General features: G+C 39.6%; 2 protein-coding genes across 3 annotated transcripts in view; one reads left to right on the top strand and one right to left on the bottom strand.

Annotated features, from left to right (window-relative positions):
• The first annotated feature begins 278 nt into the window (after positions 1-278).
• Positions 279-5,573, top strand: LOC112562693 (L-serine dehydratase/L-threonine deaminase-like). Of its 2 annotated transcripts, none has more exons than XM_025236098.1 (8): positions 279-424; positions 1,117-1,348; positions 2,141-2,296; positions 2,608-2,683; positions 3,288-3,327; positions 3,525-3,752; positions 4,595-4,725; positions 4,949-5,573. In XM_025236098.1, the coding sequence occupies exons 2-8, from the start codon at positions 1,133-1,135 to the stop codon at positions 5,137-5,139; spliced, it is 1,038 nt and encodes a 345-aa protein (XP_025091883.1). In that variant the 5' UTR covers positions 279-424; positions 1,117-1,132; the 3' UTR covers positions 5,140-5,573. The 2 variants fall into 2 exon arrangements, with proteins under 2 accessions (XP_025091883.1, XP_025091885.1); XM_025236100.1 differs by having other exon boundaries at positions 301-424; positions 1,120-1,348.
• A 377-nt stretch (positions 5,574-5,950) lies between these two features.
• Positions 5,951-17,343, bottom strand: part of LOC112562694 (T-box transcription factor TBX1-B-like) — a 32,927-nt gene continuing 21,534 nt past the window's right edge. The window contains 4 exon segments of the mRNA XM_025236101.1: positions 5,951-8,661; positions 9,169-9,284; positions 10,811-10,878; positions 12,733-12,885. Coding sequence (XP_025091886.1) covers positions 8,387-8,661; positions 9,169-9,284; positions 10,811-10,878; positions 12,733-12,885 — 612 coding nt within the window. The 3' untranslated portion in view covers positions 5,951-8,386.

Raw genomic sequence — 17,343 nt, 5'->3', positions numbered from 1 at the left:
TAAGAACTGATAAGAAATAAATGATTTTATTTCAGTAACATGACTTGTGTAAAAGATTGTTCACCAGTGCATCCTTGGTTTAAGGAGAGAAGGGGAAAGCAGGGTTGTACCTCTTGGGTTCCTCATCTAAAGCATACGCACAGACAGCTAATGTAAACTAGCCATTTTGTTACTAAACGCTAATCAGTGAGTGACACGAGGCAATAATAATAATACTCTCGTGCAAGCCTTGGGAACTAAACAGATGCTGAAGTTCAAATCGATCGTCATGCACTTCCTAACATTTCCGGTAACTCGTCTTCCTCTACCCGAGCGGTTCGCTCCCCTTATCATCTGTTGCACGTATCCAGCACAAATGATAAAAGACAAGAGCACACGGGAGGTTGGTTCGAAGTTCACCGACACAGCGACAAAGTCCTGCCAGGTCTGTAGATTCACCAGATATATTTCTCTCTGTCCACCCTCATCAGGATGCTAGTCAGAGGAGTCGATTTCTCATCGCTGTATGTCTGAGTCAAACTACAACCAAATAGCTATTTATTCATAATAAAAGATATTCTAAAGTAAAAGCAGTATCTCATAAAAAAAAAAGAGATCAAAACGATAAGATTACAAAACCAAGACTAATAATAATTATCATTTTAGCAGGAAGCTGTAGCCTTATTTTAAGAAGTCTGCACACAGGTAAGCGAAATCAGTCCAAGGGAAATGCTAGCATATGAAAGCGACCATAAATTAATATTTTTATCATTAAGTAAGCATTTTTATTTCTTGTCATGTGTCAAGGCAGCTGTGTGCTTGTGTGTGTGAGAGAGAGGTCATCATTGTGAAACAAAGTTTACATGAAATAAGCATTTATTAATGCCTTATTTAAGCTTTAGCCATATGTGACAAATATCTTTAAATAGTATTTAGTATTGTTATGCACAAGTGTTATATGTGTATATCATATATTGATGTGTTAATATGTGGACACACACATATGTTAAATATACTAACAAGTCAATAATTAGTTCATAGATTCGTGGGTGTGTGTATATTATTATATTATAAATTTAAATTTAAGAATACAAATAACATTTCAAAGTAATTGCTAATGTATTTTAAATTTCACAGCAGCTGAAGAATCAAGATGACAGAAGAGTGTGGCTCAGAACATGGATGTCAATTCAAGACAACACATGACACACCAAACATGACACATGAGAAAGAACTTTTCATAAAGACTCCTGTCATTCGCAGCTTGTCAATTTCAGAACTTGTGGGCCATGATGTCTTTCTAAAACTTGAAAATCTGCAGCCATCTGGTTCCTTCAAAATTCGGGGCATCTCCAATATGTGTCAAAAAGTAGGAAATTTGATTTTAAATTGCATTATAAGAGGCAAAATAAAAACTTATGTTTAAAATTCACTAATTTCATTCAAAAGAAAGCTGTGCATGGTCAAGAACAAGAAATCAAGTAATGCAAGGGAGAAAAATGTGAACACCTTTATAAATATATTTTTAAAGGTATTGTATTATTAAAGGGAAATAACTTGTGAAAGACCGTCTTTATTTGTTGGGAAGAGTTTCTCCAAAATCTCACTCATGTTATTTTGTTGGTGTTTTGATTCTGATTTACTTTGTATTTGCCATTCATATACTTCTCTGGTTTTGCTTTCCTATTTATGTAATACTAGCCTACACCTAAAATCTTTTCCCTTTCTTCAGCTTTAGTGTAAATATTAAAGCAAAATTCTTTTTGTCAGATTGATTTCAAGCTTCAAGCTAATTTCCTACTTTTGTCTTATTATTTTTGTAAAAGTAAAATCAATTATTGGCCAAGCACTTGAAAGTCTCCTTGGGATATAGCACTAGATATAGCATTCAACAGAATTTCCGTATGCTATTGTGACAATACTACCATCAGGGCTTCCCGCATATGAAGCCAGGGGTTTTGTTCTTTGGTGCAGGTGAAAATCCCCATCCATACACTGTTTGCAATGTTTAAGAATTTATGGCTACAGATGATAGAATAGCGGTTTTGCTTTGTGTACTGTAGATGAAAACGCTAATATTATATTTTTATTGTCCTTCCAACCATCACTATCATCACTATTTCTGCTGTCACTATTTAATCAACATCATTTCTGTTGGTAGGCTGTTAAAGACCGCCAGTGCACACACATCTACTGTGCATCTGGAGGCAATGCTGGTTTTGCCACAGCCTACGTTTGCCAACAGCTGGGGGTACCGTGTACCATAGTACTGCCAAAGAGTACACCAAGTTTTGCTGCAGATAAACTAAGGCAATTGGTAGGAATCATGGAGTTGAAATGATTTGAGACTTTGATTCTGATGTAATGGAAATACCGGTTTTGCTTGCTTTGAAAAGTAGCACCTGACATTAGTATGCTCAATTTTCATGTGAATTTTAGCCATTATGACAATTCTCCGAATCCATTTTCTTTTGGGTGAGCTGTTTACATTTTTAAAACATAGTATACTGTTTGAAGAAAAGAAAATTGCTGTTACGTTTTTTCCATTTCATTGATAGCATCATAAGCTGTTTTATTTTTTAATATAGTGTGTTTTGCATTTTAATTTCATATTTCTGTGTTTTGCAGGGCGCAGAGGTGGAAGTTTATGGGCAAGTATGGAACCATGCCAATGAGTATGCTATTGAGCAAAGCAAAAAGCCAGGTGACAATAAGTTCTCATCATCATCACCACCACCACCATGATTTTTTTTCTCTTAGAGAGTGATGGAAATAGTGCAAGATTTAATATCAAAATATCCCCAAGGCTAAGCAATCCTAACTCTTTGTGTGTGTGTTTCTTAATGTTTATCAGCCAAGGGTACTTACAAAGTAGCTAGTCCTCACCCTAAAAAGGAAAAACTAATGTATAAGCAAGAAAATAATAACATGCATGAAACACTGAGAAAATGAAAATATGAAAGTAATAATGATATTGGTGCATTTTCATAAAAAATAACAGTCCCAATGTCTCAAAATTTAGTGAAGATATCTGGTACCTAAAAGAGGAGAGGAAAGAAAGGTAACTATACTGTTTAAATGTTTGAAAGCAATAATCCTTTGATGGGATATTTTTCAGCTGACAGCATTTCATGATGTTAATAAACATTTTTTAACTTGACTGTTCTGTATATCACTGTTAATTTTTTACATGATATATTATTGAAGACTTGTGTTGTTGACACCAAGAACACATTACTAGACTGGTAATAAATGCTGACCTTCATAGTAAGTTTTAATGTAATGGTCTTCTTGTTTTTGTTTTTAAGGCTGTGAATACATACCTCCTTTTGACCACCCTGATCTATGGTAGGTAATGTGGATAGACATTTTGATCATGTGTGTGTGTGGATGCATGTGATGGTGGTGTGATGCTCCTTACTAGTGTGAGTATAGTTTATTTCTTGCTACTCCTTGAGGAGCATAGGGCCGTAACAACAAGTTTTAGTTATTGCTATGCAAATCTTTCATTTATCATCAGTAAACATTTGTTCCATTTTCTCTAGGGAGGGCCATGAGAGTATCATAACAGAATCTGCTGCACAACTACCACAAAAACCAGATGTGGTGATAACCAGTGTTGGAGGTGGTGGATTGTTGAATGGAGTTCTGCAGGGTATGAGCAGGGTGGGCTGGGAGGATGTTCCAGTCCTGGCCATGGAAACGGTTGGTGCAGACTGCTTCAACGAGTCTGTAAAGGCTGGAAAGATTGTTACCATCCCAGACATTACAAGGTAATTTGAGTGGTGCTTGAACGAAGCAGTTTGGCAGTGGTTTCGGTTCAAATTACAAAATTACAGAAATACTCTGCTGTGTGTTATTTACTAAAGCATCTTAGTGATGTCTCTCATGTTTATTAGGTAAAACTGTTCACACTTAGCTGCACCACTTTCTTATATTTTCCTGCACAAACGTATTTTTTTAAAGGTGTTGTGAATAGTGTTTACTTCCTTTGAACACTCAGGAATAGCTTAATTATTTTTTTCCCTGTTAGATCTTCTTGGCAAATTAATCATCACATATACAGTTGTGATGTTGCAAGACTTGCAACACTCCAGATCCCTTATTTGGCTTAGTCTTAGAATAAATAGTGCAGGAAAATGTGAATGAGGAGAATGTTTAGTAATTCTGAGGTTCATGATGCTAAACATAAAAGTCGTGTCATCTTATTGATATGTGTTTCTATTAAGATCTTTTAAATATGACTAATTTAACCAAAAATACTTTGATCAATCTGCTTTAGATACAATCTTGGCAATCAAATTTTGCTAATATTTTTAAGCTTCCTTGCATTGAAAAATCATTTTGTTTCAAGACAGCTTTATGCTGCAATTTTTATTGTAGAGTGATTTTTTTAAAAAAATTTGTTTTAGCCTTGTCTAAAAAGATTTTATTGGTTTTGAAATAGATTAATAAGGCAGTAGACCTATATTAGAGCAACTCCTTTGTGTGTGTGTGTGTACACATTTACGTTAATTGCAATATAATTGAAGAGGGTGTGGAGGTACTTGCTCTATTACAGCCACCACAAGCTGTAGATACATGATCTAAGAAAGTTCTTGGCCTTCTCTTTCAGTGTGGCCAAGTGTTTGGGATCTTTAGTTGTCAGCCAGAAGACATTTGAGTACTACACCAGTGGCAGGTACATCATATTGTCAGAGTTGGTGACAGACAGAGAAGCCGTCAGCGCCTGTTTAAAATTCGCAGGTATTCAGCAAATAGAAGTAACAATGAAATTACTTGCCATAAGAAAACACTTCAAGGTAAATACCTGCTTTTGTCATATGGCTTTTGATTTTCACATAGACTTGTATGCATCTGTGCAGGTACACACTTACAGACTGCGAAGAAGTCCTGTAGGATTTGATATTTACCCCACCATTTTAAAAATAAAGTACAAAAGATAATTGGTGATGTGTTCATGTTACAGATGATCATCGGTTCTTAGTGGAACCAGCCTGTGGAGCTGCATTAGCTGGGGTCTACTCAGGGGTAATCAAGAGACTTCAGGAGACCGGCAGATTACCTCCCTCTATCCGAACAGCCTTGGTCATTGTGTGTGGAGGAGCGGTTATCTCCCTTGACCTTCTGCAGCAGTGGAAGAGCCAGTTCAGTTTATAGTACAACGGCAGTATGGCATGATGGCTAATGTTTAATATGCCATGTCATTAACAAAAATAACTGCAGTATGGCACGATGAATCAAATTTTATGATGTCATGTCATTTAAAAAAAATTAACATTGAAATGAATCCACCCCAATCCTTGTACATATATAGACAATTTCTCTTTTTGCAAAATATATATATATGTTAGCATAGACATTGAAAATGTATTCTGCTGTATTTGCAGCAGCTACAAAACCTGGTGTCTTGTTCTACAACTTTAATAATCAATTGAATATTTTTCATTATTCATTCATAATTATGCTAGAGTTTTCGTAAAGATGGCTGACTCAATAAGCAGACTGCTTTTTCCTGTCATTTCCCTTGGCTGTTTTGTGAAAATAATATTTTCTGCAGCTTGCAAAAGTAATAAATACCTAATTTTTTTGTTCCAGGGAGTTAAAGCTGTTATGTGCTATCACAGTCTGAAACCATTAAGATGTTGAATGTGCGGAAGTGATGTGCTAGTGATCTGCATGTCTGTGAGCTTTTTTCTTTTGCTGTAAATCTGTCTGCATAGGGATGGCTTTGCATGTCATTGAGAGTTGTGTATGTTGGTGGGAATAAGAAAAAGTGAATTGTTTTGTCAGATTGTAACTTGTAGGTCATCACCTGCTGTTTATTCCTATGGGCTGTTATGCATAGTGTCCATTTTCATCCCTAATTAATGATGACAATCCTGACAAATGACAAGACAGATATACGACTTTTAAGAATTTGGGAAGAGAAATTGTGCAGACTTTTGTCAAAAATAACAAACTTTGCTGCTGAACTTGGTACTTGTTAAAATCTTTATTGTCCGAGAGCAAGCAAACTAAAAAATAAATACAAGCAAGATAAACAAGGAATATGGAAAAAAGAACTTTTACACCAACGCCCATGTATCGAGCCTTAAACAGGAAGAAGTGGGGCTTACAGATTAACCTTCACAATAATAATATTGGCTTCTAGACCCCTGTCTCCTGTCTGACCAACTCAGCATGGTTTAAGGTCGACACCCATGACTGGACATTAGGTGTGGCTGGTGGGAAGGTGTTTTTCCCACTACAATTTACAAAGAAACATAGCCTTTCTTCAGTGACATCCCCCTTTGTGAATGAGAGAACGGCTGTTGCTTATTCCAATTGTGATAGAGGAAATGTTTTATCCAGGTGTTTGTGTGTTTATGCAAGAGGAAAAGAGAAGTTTTGTCGTTTTTTCTGTCACTAAAACTCAAACCCCAGCCCCACCTTCTCGAATCCGAAGACCAAGCCGATCTTAAAACTGAAGGGGCTTCTAATGAAACCTCCGGGAAGATACAGATTGGCGTAGAAATGGTAAAAATTTAGGGATTGTAGGTTAAAAAAACAGCTCATCGTTTCCTCCAAACTGCCTCCACTACCCCGGTGCTGATAAATCTTTACCAGGTATCGCTCTCTAGCGCACAGTTCCACCACGGTTGACAGAGAGGGGGGGGGGCATTACAATGTGGGCATGCTCTCCTACCCTACCCCAACTACCACCACCTAAACAACCCCAAGAGTTCACTGGAATGGAGATGAGCATGACTCAGCAAGGGACAGCACCCTTCGACAACACGGACAGAAGCGCAGAGGTTTACCTTTCCCCACCCCCCTATTCCGTTCGAGTTTCTTTTTCTGATCTCCAACAAAAAAGAAATGATAACAAAGACAACAGACGAAAACAAACATTTCTCGTTGTGTTCATGATTTTCAGCATCTTTCAAAAAAAAATTTATACATAAAATTTTTTAATGAAAAAAAATGAATAGCAAGTTTTTAACACACAAAACTAAGAGAGCTGAATTTGAACTGAAACAAAGCTAAAGTCAGAATTTGTGTACAGTACCTGAGACCAACCCAGTTGTTCCGATCAAAACAGGTGAGCGAACATCACGTCACAGTGCACTGGCAGAAGTGACGCGCGTGACGAACGTTAGTAACTGACTACTACTGCAGTGACTGTGACGTATGTAGGGCATAGGTTACATAGCAGCGACATCAAAGCGACAAGTTTGCAAGCAGTCTGTCGAATATGTAGATGCTAGCATTCACACCACCACCACCACCAGCTACTAGTGTCGCAAGGCCGACTGTCGGAAGACCGATGTAAGCACGCGGTTACACCTGGAGAACTCGTCCTATGTCTCCAAGGCAAAACTGCATTTTCCGGCTAACTCGTCCTGCGAACTTCAAAAAAAAAAAAAAAAAAAAAAAGAAGAACCACATTTACCCTTGGAAAGTAGTGCATTCCATGAAATCTCGATAAGGCATCACGTGACCGAGGGCGTCAGCTCTCTCTCTCTCACACACACGTTTTCACGCAGGCAACATAAACCAATTTGGTGTCAACGTCTTATCATCTGGCGACGAGTTCAAGGGGGAGAACTTTGCCATGTTTACGGCCAAGCATCATTCTCTTACACGTTTACTGTTCTGGAGCTGCTTGGTTTGTCTCCGCTCCACGCAACGAAGTTTACACTTTGACATTAACACACACAAAAAAAACTTCTGTCGCATGAACTTTTGTCTTTTCTTTCACAATGGACGACATCTGGAAGAAGCGCAGCGCTGTCTCACTGGTTTCAATCTCTTACATTGTGCATCACAACTTTTGCATAAAATGTTATATCAGTCTTGCAGGACACCCATGACTCAGTCTGGGCCAGCAAAGTCACGTGTCCACAGCACAAACGAGTCTTCCTCCAAGTGAGCGGTGCCTGTAGGTTCAATACGAAACCTTTTCTAAAAGATGTACAGGGGGTACAGCTGTAAGGCACAGGAGGGGAGTCAATGTGAAACCTTCACCAAAATATCAGTACACTTGTACAACCGTAAGGCACCCTGTTCGTTTCTTGTCATAGCCGCAGCGTTTGTGCTAAATGGTCAAAACTATTTTTTTTAATGCCACAGAAAATATGTGACAAATATAGTACAGATAAAACAGAAGAGTTCAAAATAAAGCACAGGCATGGTTTTTGCCTCTTAAAAGTGAGTTCAATAAAGGCAGGAGGATTTGTTACCCCTATATGTGTTCTCCGTTTCTTCCATTACCCCGAACACTTAAAAAACGTCCTTTATCAACACAGTGTCAAAGACAATCCTGGAACAACAATGTAGGTAGAAACAATGCATGTGCAGGACGGAAGAATAAATAAAAAAAATTTTTCGTTGTGCAGTTCAGGTCGCTTTAATGTGTTAAGTGTCACCGGCTGTCGAAACTGTATCCAAAGTTGTTAGCTGCGGGGTAGAGTCCCTTGACCCTAGGGGCATATGCTGTATACTCCATCCCTCGTGAGTAAGGACCAGGCCTGGTCCCTTTGGCGGTCGTCATGTAGGGGTCAGTGTAGGCAGCGTACGAGTAGCACTCGCTGTAGATGGCGCTGGGGCGGGAGGTCGGAAGGCCACCCGGAAGTGCTGGAGGTAGCATGGAGCTGAGCAGAGCGCTGTTCATGTCTGCTTCCGGCTGACATTCGGACACTGCAGACGAAAAATTAAATGATGAAAATAGATACCTACCCGAGTTGGTAGTATTTTTAGCCCTAGGTTTTAACACGGATCGTTGGAAGGTATCAGGATAACATTTTATTATATTTCCCGAAATCACGGGGAGTAATCTATTTCTGTTCTCGAGATACCGCCTACGAACATGCCCAGGAACGAAGGAGGTCAACATCGCAGATGTCAGGATCGCTTATACATGTGTAATGATTATCAATGCTTTGGCCAATGGAAAAGCTGGTTTCATGTTAATTAGGCATTTCTGTGTGCACACGTGGATCACCATTTAGACATCGCAAAACTTTCTGAAGCTGATTTTATTGAATAAGACCCACTTCACACTGAGGACTTGTGACATCGTACACGGGTGCCAACGCACCCCACGGTGAGGACGCTAAACTACATCCTCTCTACATCCCCACCCCTTCCCCACAGGCTCCTCCTTCCCAGACCTCTTTCTCTCCACGAGAGATAAAATATACATACCTTTCTCGTCACGTTTACGAGCGTTGCCTAGCAACGGCAGAGAATTGGGCCGATGCTGCGTGCGTGCCCTGCTGGCACAAGAGGGGTTCAGGTGCGACAAAACCTCCACCATGCTGCTGGCAGAAAGGCAGAAGGTGAGCAGAAGGTGCAATGATGCTGATACCTCAGCTGGTAAAGGTTTGGGCCTTATGTTTAGTAACTGCTTGTAGTAAACTTTTTTTTAAAACATTATTTTACTAAAACGATGATGACAACGATTTTGATAATGAGCTCGAGTCTCCCTACCCAAGTGAACAGAGGAGACATATGCTGTGTCCTTAGACATGACGAACCTTAGGCTCACTTTAACTGTTATGGGACAATACAAATTTAACAATTCTTTGATGGTCATGGGAAAAGCTAAGGTTCTAAGTTCTAAGCTATTAGATATAAGAGAAAAAGAAAAGCGGAATAATTTTATTTTTACTCATTATACCTACAAGATGTTCCTGGGGTATTTAAGATACCACCAAAAAGCTTTAGGGCATTCATTTCTTTGGGAAGTTCAATGTGGGTCCTATTGCTAGGTTTGCCAACCGTGATTAGGAGAAATAGATTGACAAAAAAGAACGGACAAAAATGTCTATATATACCCCTTCTCCACGCCGCCATTTACTATATCTTAAATTACGCCGCAGTCGCAGGCCACACAGGGGGCGCTTTAACACTTCCTAACATGTCAGAGAAAAATGTTTACGTGACTGTAACCGAGTTCAAGAGTGTAAACATTAATGCCTCTTTGTTTAAAAAAAAATGAAAAGTATGACAGTGCTAATAGGCTTGAACCTGGAAATGTTCAGACACATTGTGCGGGCGTACCCCGATATCAAGCCAAGAGGTTTACAAGCTGCGATGGGGCGACGCTGGAGATATGGCGAGGGTGGGAGCACGGAGAAGTGCAGGAGAGGCGGGGTGGAAGTGGTGGTGGTGGTGGTGGTGGTTGTGGTTGGTGTCATGTCGTATGCGAAGTCAAGAGAGTTTTCTACAGGATTCAACAAATGTCTTTGTAACATATTGTAAGCTTAACTTGCAGATGTCTGTGGAGAGAGAGTGTGTGCGTGCATGCAAGTCCCAGGAGAGAGTGCTTTGGTGATGAAATTTTTTTAAATAGAGAAATACAATAGAAAAACTCTCTCACTGTTGGGTCCAACCCAAAAAATCCCCTAGTGTTTAAGGAAGGACCAGTAAACAATTACAATCTAATAATGAACATAGCAGTGGCTGAACAACGAATATATCAAATACAGCGCTATTCAATACAACATATAAACAAATAATGGCGCCACTTGAATAATTAATATAAAAACATTGAATTACTTAATAATACAACAAACATAGGGTTCCTTCCAACAAATAATGCAGCAAACAAACAATAAACAGGCGTCTGTGAAATATAGAAGACTAACAACACGGGGGTCAAGGCACACGAGCAAGGAGTCACTTGAACATGGAACAAAACAAACAAAGCGTTGTTTGAACAAAAAGCACAACAAACATCGTCACTTGAAGAAAAGGAACACAACAAACATGGAATCACTTGAACAAGGAATAGGCTGATCACACGAAACCCACACGAGCTCAGGACCACCAGGCAACAACTCACCAGTCGTTGGGGTCGCAGTCCCTGAAGCCTTTGGCGAATGGGTTGGACGCAATCTTCAGCTGCGTTATCTGGAAGAACGAGCAGAGGGAGAGAAGGGGTGAGAAGGGGTGGGTGCGGGTGAACGTGGTGCTGTAAGCAAACTGCCACATTTTCAAAATGATCTAGTGAGCCTGTGTGGTCCTGGCAGTAATGGAAACATTGATACCACCCTTGTTTATCGACTCCCACCCACCCACCTTCCTTCTAAGCGTCTGCGTTTCAGAAATGTTTTTTCCCCAACATCTGCTTTGTGCATGTACCAAAAAAAGAACAGACATTATCTAGTTTAATTAACACTCAGATCGTGAAATGTTTTGATATTCGTTCTCTACTTGGTTTGGCCAGTGCTGGTATAAATGGATGCATTGTGACAATCTGATTGTGAATTAATCAAGAAGTTATTAAAACAGGTAAATCTGAACCATGCAAATAATCCCACAAAATAGATTAAATTATTTGAGTTTCTTACAAACTATAATTGGAGGTTCATATCAATGTGGGTTATATTTTAATATTTTATGGCTCTATATGTGGTAAAATTGAAACTTCTTCATTTGGATTATAGAATCGGGTTGTTCTGGAACAATTTTGGTTTCTATTCGATATTAGGTTGGCTCCCTTGTATAATATTCTCATTCCGCATGGCTGTTGGATGGTGTGCGTGTGGAATAATGTCTGATGAATAAAAACTTTTCTAACTTTGGAGTCTCAGACAGATTTTGAAGTAAGATTATGGTCACTAAGATAAAAACTCCAGGTGGTGGACAAGCGTGCAACAAGCAGGTAACACCCAACCACAGCGTCTACTTGCTTAAGTTCACACGAGGAGTTTGTTAAAAAAAAGGGGAAAGTGGGTTAAGATTGGGGAACCAGTATCATCTAAAACAAAACAAACAAGCTTCACAGCTAAGCGGCAAAGTGAAACCCAGAGCTCGGCTTTCAGACAAGCTGGCGATAAGACTGACTGCGCTGAGTGTCCCTTGTCTCAGCTGTTAGCGCTCCTGGCGTCTCGTGTTTGTCGGTGGCAGAGCAAGTGGTCCTTGCTGAGAGACCCTCGACAACTGTACAGCAGGTCCAGTTTCTTCATTTCGTTCTCACTGTCTTCATGCTTTTTGTCCTACGGGGACAGCTGACGAGAATGATGCATTAGCAAGTTGAGAATGGTTTCATTAACACAGGTACCTTTAAAGCTTCAATTGTGGCTGCTGGTCGTGGTGGGGGTTGAGGTTGCTGTCGCCGCGGTCATCAGATATATTAGTATCACTAAGGTCAGTTAACATTGAATGCATTGCTATTGTAAATATCGGGTTCTGGTGCTGATACCACTTCTACTTTTATCCCACGAGCAGACGGGACCGCAACAAAGACCTGACAAATGCCTCGACAGATAAAGAAAAAAAGAATTCTGTTGCCTTCAGAAGCTTTCTCCATGTCTTCGGAACGTGATTCTCCAGAGAACGAGGCAAACATCAAGAGAATCTCAATCGGAAACTTCCCAGCCTCAAGCCGGCGGTAGCGCCCCTTTTTTCGTGTCTAGTTACCTCCCTTGGCTCTTCCCAGGAGACGCAGAGGTCTTCGGATGGACCTCCCACAAAAGCAGACGACGGTGCGAGCCAGGTCAGAGTTGAAACGTTAATTGCTTGCCCCGTCGCCCACGCAAAACAACCTCCCAACACCTGCGCCTCCTGGCAATGTCCGAGCCCACGACGACAGCGTGGGATACGCCGGTAAAAAAGTCCACCTGTGTCTTGTCTTCGCGAAAAAAATCCTGTCCACGAACTTACACTTGGCCCAGGTATGGCAGTACTAACATTATTTTAGCAGGAACTTACTAAATCTCCGGGTTTAGCACAGACACGAGACTCAAGATGAGTACTACTCACCCTATGGTTCTGATAAGCTGTGACGGCCATGAATTTACACTCCGTGAAGCTGAAAGTCCTGTAGTTCTCTGTCTGAGAAACGTCTTCTGTCTTTGGGCTGACATACACCACGTGGAAACGAGGCTGGTACTTATGCATGGAATTCAGAATGATCTGCAACAAAGATACAGTTCAACTGCACGTGAACGGAGCTTAAAATATTCTGCAATGAGGACAGAATTCATGATCATTGACGCCGGGCTACCCGTTGAGTTTACCGGTGATTGTTTTGAGATATCCGAATGAAACAAAAATAGAATAGGTGATTGTGGACTGATCTTGAGTGAAAACATAGAAACATAGAAGTATGGAAATATAAAGGTCGCTCAAGATCTCAACAAAAGAAAAAAGTAAGGGCATTGTTCAGGTCCGTGCCTGATCATTGCCCCCGTAAAAATATATGTTAAAACATACTGCAACTTTAACAAAAATAGAAAAAATAAGAAGTCCAAAAAGGTCTTAAATATGAACCCGCATGGAACTTCTAACAACAAAGATAGTAGGAAATCACCCACAGATTTATTTAAACATTTAACAGCATATATAAATAGGCTAATTATATCATAGTAGTGATATAATCTTCATCTAACAATCATGACTCACAAACCTAAAACTCCAACAACCAAAAAAGCCCAAATAAGGAAAATCACTTAAAAATTATGAACATGATAGATAAATATAGTATCGAAAACTCAATGGATGTCTGGAATTAAAGTATAGTACACCACCATGGTAGACTTGACAGGTCCCCTAGACCCAATAATATTAATAAACTCGTGATTTATACAATTTATATAATTATGAACATTTTGAAAGGAATATGAGAAAATACTTGCTGACAAAATGACTTTAACAATATATTTGTAATTGCAGGAAGTAAAACATCCGAACATTCAAAAGGAAGGTTTATGGTATAACTGGGAAATCCTGGAAATCTCTGAGAACGATCACCTTTGAACCGGCGTTGGAGACTGGTCGGAGTCGGTAAAAGCATATTCAGAGAAAATATCGCAAGAGATGTTATGCGCCGACATGGAGTATAGAGATGATTGAATGTCTGATATATATGAAGCATGATTCAGCACTGATGGCCAGGTATTTATTTCTGTGATCGTTTGGGCTCTTTCGAGCAAACAAACCTTTCAAATCACTCTGCTTTTTAACTTAATGTTTTAATATTGAAAAATGCGCACAACAAGAAATAAGAACTTAAAATTGTAAGCCATTAAAAAAGGCAGTGCTACTAGTCTATTTAAGATTCATGTCAGTCTAGAAATTAAGTCAACCATGTGTCTGTACCAGACAAAATGCTAAAATACTAAAGTAGAAGTAGGAATAATGTTAAGGAAACGATAATGAAAAATAAAATAAAAAAAAATAGAAACGAACGGAGAAAATATAGAAGAAAGTAGAAAAAGAAGAAAACCTTTTCTGTAGTAAGTAGAAACAAAGGCGCGCGCGCGTGTGTGAGGGTGTGTTCATGTGTGTGAATGAGATGTGTGTATATATATATGTGAATGAGGATGTGTTCACGTGTATGTGAGTGTTTGAGAATGAAGGTGTGTGTGTATTGTGAACGAGAGGGAGAATGTGAGCGCGTGATGGACAGACATAAAGACACAAGAAAAAAAAAAAGGGGGGGGTGTAAAGGGAGGTAACAACTGACACGAACATACAAAAAGAAACGACAAGAATAAAAAAGAAAGAAAAAAGAAGGGAGACAATTCCAAAGCGTCACTTTCTCCCGCGTCAAAACAAGATCACCCAAGATACGGATGAGTAAATCAAAAAGCCACATATGGTAAAGTGAAAATGTAATCGTTGAAACAAACTGCCAGCAAGCTGCTGCCGTTAACATGGTTCCGGCACGAGATCTCGCGCGATAGCGTAAGCCGACCGCGAGAGTTCAGGCCGAGATCTTTCAAACGTGCTTTATCGCTAGTTTCACCGCCTCCTGGGGGTTGGAATCCGAACTGACGCTTAAATATTCTTTCCCATGTGGAATTCTTCTGTTGGTGTTTCTCCACAAAGAAGTTCAAGACTTTGGCTTACAAGTCGAAAACGTGGTCCGACATTTTGTTTTTAAATAAAATTATTGTGAGATGTTCAAGTTATGGTTATGTACGATGTAGTTATGCACAATGCACAAGGAGACTGATGAAACGGGTGTGAGTCGTAAGCAAGTCATCTGATGTATCAGAAACGTGCGCACACACCCGTATAAACATACCCGTTAAAATGTAAACCAACCCATTTGAAGGCTAATTCGTTTTTATACTATCTATCTTCTAAAATGGTTATTTGTGCGGGAGTTCCTTTTTTTTTTCTTGCTATTCTTTAGGTTTTGAGAGTGTTAGAATGCTGTGTCCCTCCTCTCTACCCCTGGACATCCAGCTGCCGTTATCGACATGAAAGTGTTTCAGCGCGGATTATCTCCCGTTAACCATCAAGATAATGTGATTGACGACAACTACGTGGAAGATTTGGAGTTCACGCCCCGATCTAGCTAGGACACAGTCGGAGATAACAGAAGGTTACAATTGAAAATTGTTACGAAGAGCCTCGTCCAAACCCCAAAGGTTCCTCACTAGCCGGTTCCAATCTCAACGAGGCGCAGTGCTTCCTCTTCAATTATTTTTCTTTAAAAACTTGGGAAGGTAAGGTTGGCGAAGGAAGGATATGGGCACCGCCCACCACCACCACAAAAAAAAACCCAACAAAAGGTCTCTTATTCCTCATCAACCGAGGACTACCCTTACCTTGATGAGTGCGCTTCAGGAAATAGTCCGAAGATTAATTACTTATTTTCCCTAGTACACCTTATACTTTTCTTTTTAGTATAAAAGGAATATAGCCATCTGGGTGACTTGAATTGAAATGTTGCAATCACGGGTGATTGTGTCTCTGAATTCATAGACCCGCTATTGTGATCCAGAATACTTCATGTTGCAAGTAAATGTGATTCTGAGGACACGTGATTGATTTCAGCACGTGCGCCCTGGAAAGATGAAACTCACGGCAAACGTTTGAAGGTCCTAAGTGAGGAAGATGTTAACTTTCTCTCCCCATCCTACCATAAAAATTATCAGAAGAACTAAATTGAAAAAAAGAAAAAGTCTTAGCTGTCTGTATGCTTGTTTGTCTTAGTTTTGCTTTTGCAGTTTCAGTGGTTGTGATCCTCAAAAAAAGTTTAACGACGCCAGAGAAACATTTTAGGTGGAACACATCTCTTGGAGTGCCAGGTAAGATTGCCTTATCGCAATCTGCTTCTGTTCCCACCAACCACTTCAAAGAAAGCGAAAAACCAAAAAATTAACCAAGGAACTGGGCAACAACGAATGGCTGTTTAATGAGGTATCTAGTTCGCCCATAAAACACCGGGCAGGTTGAACAAGTGAGAGTAGAATGAAACATGTAGAGCGACAATGTTCACGATTTACAACTACGAGAAAAGAAGGTAATTTTCTAGACTTTCGCACCGATAATTATTTTAATAATTAAATTTTGCATTCATACATACAACAGATCCGCAGATTCGTAAGACAATTTTAATTTAGGAAAAAGTGCGAAGATGTGAATACAACTGAACAGCAACATTTATATGTTTTTCTATTATTTCTTTTATTATTATTTTTGTTAATTGCTGTGCAGGTAAGATACCTTGTGGAAAGTATGCGAGCAAAAAAATTGTCATTATTATTATTATTCCTTACACTTTCAGACTGCAATGTGCTCAGTTTGATAGTTTTTGCCTATTGTTTTCTAGTTAAAAAATAGTGTATTGAAACTACCCACCCTCCCCTCTTCATGGACTATAAATAGATTTACAGATTGCTACATCGATTTCCTGAAATAAAAGCTCATAAAAAGAATTGCACGTGCTCCATAAACGATATCGTCGCCCCGATAACACTGATGTTTTGTGGAGTTGCGGGTGCAAAAGATGAAATGCAATATGGCGACTGTTTCACTTCTCATTCCAATTCTTTTTGGGGATATCTCAAAGGGCTTTGGGGGAGAACGTTCTTTCCCCTTTGAAAAAAAAAATCCGACCTAAATCCATCCTTAAAGCAACCGTTATTCAAGTGCAACGTGCGGTTTGGCAGTAATGTGTAACATTACAATGTTGAAAAGTCGCATAAAATTTCTGAAAAGGAAAACAAAGAAGAGTATTTATTGTTTTATCTGTAAATCCCAATTAAAGAGGAGGATACACTCGCTTGAAGTTTCAAGGCGCGACCACAAAAAAAAAAAAAAACAAAGAAAAAAAAAAGTCGCTGACATTCTCTAAAGGGAGCTAACGCAGGTCTGAGGGCAAAAGTTATCTGAACTTTTGCGAACTCTGGAAAGAGAGACGAGTAGGACATGCACTAGGGTGTACTCCACCAAACTCTTACTTTCGTCCCATGAGGTCTGGTTATCTTACCGCGCTAAGCATAAACTTCGCGGTGTTTTATGGGGAAAATAGACACCTCATTAAATAGCCATTCGCGGTTGCCATGACTGCTACACCCGTCTGTGCCTTCCTTAGACTTGTAGGTACGGGTACATGTGACTGAACTCTCTCTCTCG

This window comes from Pomacea canaliculata, linkage group LG4 (genome assembly GCF_003073045.1).
Source record: "Pomacea canaliculata isolate SZHN2017 linkage group LG4, ASM307304v1, whole genome shotgun sequence".
Classification (NCBI taxonomy): domain Eukaryota; kingdom Metazoa; phylum Mollusca; class Gastropoda; order Architaenioglossa; family Ampullariidae; genus Pomacea; species Pomacea canaliculata.
The sequence above is the reverse complement of the archived record's forward strand: the minus strand, read 5'-3'. Positions and strand labels throughout refer to the sequence as shown.

Bases quoted from the DNA above. Each gene is read 5' to 3' on its own strand.
- LOC112562693 (XM_025236098.1), top strand. From the start codon at position 1,133: ATGACAGAAGAGTGTGGCTCAGAACATGGATGTCAATTCAAGACAACA. The intron at 1,349-2,140 runs GTAGGAAATTTG...TTCTGTTGGTAG, and splicing joins TCTCCAATATGTGTCAAAAA to GCTGTTAAAGACCGCCAGTG. The intron at 3,753-4,594 runs GTAATTTGAGTG...CTTCTCTTTCAG, and splicing joins ACCATCCCAGACATTACAAG to TGTGGCCAAGTGTTTGGGAT.